This window comes from Plasmodium inui (assembly GCF_000524495.1).
Source record: "Plasmodium inui San Antonio 1 unplaced genomic scaffold supercont1.45, whole genome shotgun sequence".
Lineage (NCBI taxonomy): Eukaryota > Apicomplexa > Aconoidasida > Haemosporida > Plasmodiidae > Plasmodium > Plasmodium inui.
In genome coordinates this window covers 57,195-61,634 of record NW_008481879.1, presented here as the reverse complement: position 1 = coordinate 61,634, position 4,440 = coordinate 57,195, and the positions used below count along the sequence as shown (strand labels likewise).

Below are 4,440 nucleotides of genomic sequence, written 5' to 3'. Positions count from 1 at the left end.
CACCATTGATATTCAAGCCAGGAAGTGAGGATTGAGTTGGAATCCTAAGAATAAGGAGCATATAGACCTGAGCGGCGCCGCAACAGAATAGTGCAACCGGAAAGAAGTTGCCCCCTTATCATTATACCATAAGAGCTAAACAGAACACTCGTACAATCCCAACCAATTTTAAGTCCAGAAGAGAAACCCCCAATTCTTAAAGAAGAAACCAACAGAGCAGAATCATGAGGGTTGAAAAATTAAGGAACAACAGTAAGCTCAAAAAAAGGGAACCTGATATCGGAAACCTATCCGTGAAAGAAAACCCTGGGAAGGTTTACCATCAGCAGAAACTCACGACAGGAGAAGGAGTAGGTGAATATCCATAAAATATAAGTCGTATGAAGTAAAACAAAAATGTTACCCCCGCGAAACGGAGAAGTAACAGCCAAGCCGTAATCAAGCCGCTATCTTCAAACAAGTCAACTGAAAAGAATTAGCCCCAAAGGACTAAAGCAATATCCATGAAGAGTAGATCCTAACCTTGCTTAATCCAAGAATAAGCCGTAAGCACTCGTCCAGGGAAAAGGAGAGTAGGGGGTACCAACTGAGGTGTAGACAATATGCACGGGTAGCCTGAAACACTTAATTACAGGAAGAAGACAGTGCCCAAAGCCTAAACCCAGAACACTAAACCGTAAACCTAAGGACTAAAACCTGGAGCTAAGAAATAAAACAAAGAGCTTACCCCCTGAAACCCTGAATCATAAAACCTAAACGCCGAAACATAAACAGTGAGGCCGAAACATAAAACTTAAATATTGAGCCCTCAACCCCCAAATCATGAACAGTAAAATCTAAACCTCGCATCCTGACCTCTAACACCATACAAACTGAGCCAGGAACCTTGAGAACAAAACGCTAAACTCGGTATCCTAAATCCCTGAAACTTAGACCCTAAACCTAAGCCAAAAAGCCGTGAACCCTAAGCCCAGAACCTAAACCCAAGACCCCAATTGTTATATCCGAAGAACCAAACGCCAGAAATCTAAAGGAGACGGCATAATCCCTGAACCAGCAACCTCAAGCCTGACCAATAAAGACTAAACCCTAATCCTTGGACCGAGAAGAATAAACATTAAACCATAAACCATAAACCCTCAACAACCGAACAATGCCGCAATCCAGGAATCCTAATCAAACGAGCTTAAGCCCGGAGCCATTAGCCCTGAATCTTAATCCCTAAATAACTAAACCTAAAGCGTGAAGTCTAGACCTTAAACCCATTCACCTAAGGGCTAACCTCGAAAACTAAACCCTAAAACCTAAACCCTAAACCGAATCCCAAAACATACACCCAAAACCCTAGATCCTGAACTCCCCCCTATACTTATGACTGAAGGCGAATCCTGGACTATAACTCTCTAATCGGCACAGTAAAAGCAGACTCTCAAGCGCGGATGTCTACCCCCCACATTAGGGCAAAGAAGACTTATTCACCATGGAATTAGCCGTCTGGACAGTTCCAAACCACTCCTCCACGGGATATGGTGCTTCCATTCCTACAAGGACACCCCCATAAGCCCTAATTTCGCTCCTCCTGTTGTACTAACGTTCCAGTTCTGTATCCAAGATTCCCCGTGATGCAATGCCTCCCTTTCGCTGCCAATCGGTCATTAATCCCTAAATATCGCATCACGCTTCAACAACTTTGATATCTTTCCTTTCTGCTCCGCCCTTTACAAAGTGATTTTGCCCTGCCCTCCGGCGAGTACAGCTAAGCTTAGATTCCAAATCCCATAGAGACTACTTCATAAATGAAGTCCAGGTCACTAGATCACTGTGTTTATACGAGTGCACCAAATTTAAGGGACCTTGCGAATGCTCCTTGCGAACCTGCAGTATCCTCGCTCATCACGCCCCTATTGCTCCTTCTCCTATTTCTCCTCCTACGATTCCTCAAGAAAATCCTATAAATGCCATAACCAGAAGCCATAGCTAAAACTACCCCCAATACAGAACCCACTGGTCCGAGAACAGCGGAAGCTTCGGAACTGTTCTCATTTGAGGTCGAGTTGCCGAAGGTTTTCCCTGCTTCTCCTGCTGGGTTTCCTGATTCCAGAGACCCCTCCTCCATGGAGATAGCATTGTTCGGACATTCAGTTTCCCCTCCGGCAGTGCATGTTCCCTCCTGAGTCTCCTGGCTGCTCTTGACTATAGTTGACTGGAGTCCGCAATCGGCTGCCTGGGGGCATCGATTGGGACCCTGATGCCCCCCATTGTTTTCCTCTATCTCACGGCTCCCCTGTAAGTCCACATAACACCACGGACCGTCACAATCTGATAAATCCTTTTGTTCTTCTCCCTTCTTTCTACACCCTATATCCCTATGCCCCTGGTTATCCCCATATATCAATTCCTGCACAATATCAAAGAAATCCTTCCCGCTCATCTTATACTGGTTCCACTCCCAGGCACCCCGCACTCCATCATTAAACCACCCCTGCATTATTAGGTCGCTTACGGTTTCATCCGACCACTTAGATAACATTTTACTCAATTTCGCACACCCCCCCTTCTCTAACGTACCAGTTCCTGTTGTCGACGCACTTCCCGCCTTTATCCTAAATGCTGCTATTATCATCTCCACGATATCGACACACGCCCTAAAACTCCTCTCGTCTTCTGTATTCCATCTGCTCGGGAATGTGTCCTTCCAGTTGGTCCATTTTAGGCTTGTGTCTCTCGTGTCACATCTACCTTTCGCTCCGCCACTACCAACCCCATGTCCCGTATCATTGGCCTTACAATCCTTTTCGGTTAACAAATATTTATTGCCCGTGCTTTGGACGTCTAAATTAGCCGCCCAAACCTCCAATCCTAAACAGATGCTCCTGCTCCTCTTCAGTACCTGCTCTAAACCTTCCCTTTCCCCTTCGGTTAGTATTGAGGCTTCCATCTTCCCTTGGATCCCTTGGCCCTGGCCAGCTGTATTTATCAGACATAATGTTCTCTTAAGGTCATTTGTGTTGGGGCAACCTTTGCCTTTTGCAAACTTGTCCCTTATACTCGTAATATATTTGCTGAAACTTAATAGATTACTCATCTTTTTTCTTTAGCGGTTTTTCCTCCTGGGTCTAGTCCAATTTCCTGGAGGCGGGGGGCCAAGAGACGAGGGTGGTACTGTCCCCCTTTTTCCTTTTCTGTTTCCTCACTCGTACTCCCGCCCTAATCCAGCTGGAACCTATAGCTGTAGGATATTCTCTAGTTGATGTTTCTCCCGGTTTTTACCACTCGGGCCATTTCTTCCTGCCTATACAGAGAAGCTACTCTATCTCTTCCGGAATTTTTTGTCCTTTTCTTTGCTCCCCGTCACCGGCTCCCAGACTTTTTATTTAATTTATTCGGCTCGTGGTTCCTTGAAGTCTCCCTTGTACCTCCCCTTCCCTTGGCCTAGTGGAGTCCCCCCAATTGCTTCATCTGTATTCAAGCCGGAATCTTAACGCAATCGGCTGACTCAGGGACGCTTTTGCTGTGTTCAGCTTCAGTTGTATTGCTCGTCTAATCTCTCTTCTCACCCTTTTCTATGTTGAGGGGTCCTTGTTTCCTCTCGACTAGATTTTCCCTCACCTATTCCCCCCCCAAGATTATCTCCCCCCTCCGTTTTTGAAAGAAATTCAGATCCTGCACGGTTCCTGTGTTTTCCGTCTCCTAGTTTAGTTTCCGTTTCTGGTTCCCCCCGCCCCGATTAACTCGGGACAGAATTGACTCATACCTACCGGCTGTATGCTGGCTTTATTCCTGCTGGTGAATAAACGATAACTCCTGGCCGGCGGGTGTCCTTTTAACACCCTGTCTCGGATCCGGAAAACTCTAGTCAGCCTTCTTCTTATCTATATCGCACAGAGAGTTACAATGTTTTGCGATCATTTCGCGCGAGGTGTTTACGCTTGGACTTGGTTGTTTTTTACCTCGTCCCCCCCTTTCTCCCTCCTTACTATTCCCTGTTCTGTTATCTAGTCTGTTGTTGTTGTTTGTTGTGGGCTTGCCCTTAAAGCCCTATGCATATCACATCATTCCTCATTTGACCTGCTCTGGAGTTGGTAACTATCTCCTACTCCTGCTGACCAATCTCTCCGCTGGTCCATTTGATCCTTGATTTTTCATCCCAGATGTTTATTTCCTGCTCATACGGTCCCTTGCTCCTGCACAGATTCTTTATCCCCTCCTGCGGCGGTGGGTAACCCGTCCTCTAACTTCTCCTCAAGGGGAGGGCTACGGCTGAAGTTTGCTTTACATTCTGTTCCTTTACCCCACCTTGCCCCGCCCCCCATCCTTGTATATGGGTAAAAGGGATTTAGGGCCGTGTTCATTCTTCCCCTGATTACGCCGGCACATTAATTTCTTCATTAACGGTTGAGCTGCCTCTGCCCTATCATTTTCTCCTCCTGCATTACTCAT

General features: G+C 46.3%; 2 protein-coding genes across 2 annotated transcripts; both read right to left on the bottom strand.

The window, feature by feature from the left end:
* Window positions 1-1,825: 1,825 nt before the first annotated feature.
* Window positions 1,826-3,085, bottom strand: C922_05213 (hypothetical protein; the record flags this gene model as incomplete). The annotated part of the gene is made up of 1 exon (XM_008820785.1): window positions 1,826-3,085. One exon carries the CDS (start codon window positions 3,083-3,085, stop codon window positions 1,826-1,828), a length of 1,260 nt encoding a protein of 419 aa, XP_008819007.1.
* Window positions 3,086-4,093: 1,008 nt separating this feature from the next.
* Window positions 4,094-4,440, bottom strand: C922_05212 (hypothetical protein; the record flags this gene model as incomplete). Its single annotated transcript, XM_008820784.1, has 2 exons — window positions 4,094-4,207; window positions 4,297-4,440. 2 exons carry the CDS (start codon window positions 4,438-4,440, stop codon window positions 4,094-4,096), a joined length of 258 nt encoding a protein of 85 aa, XP_008819006.1.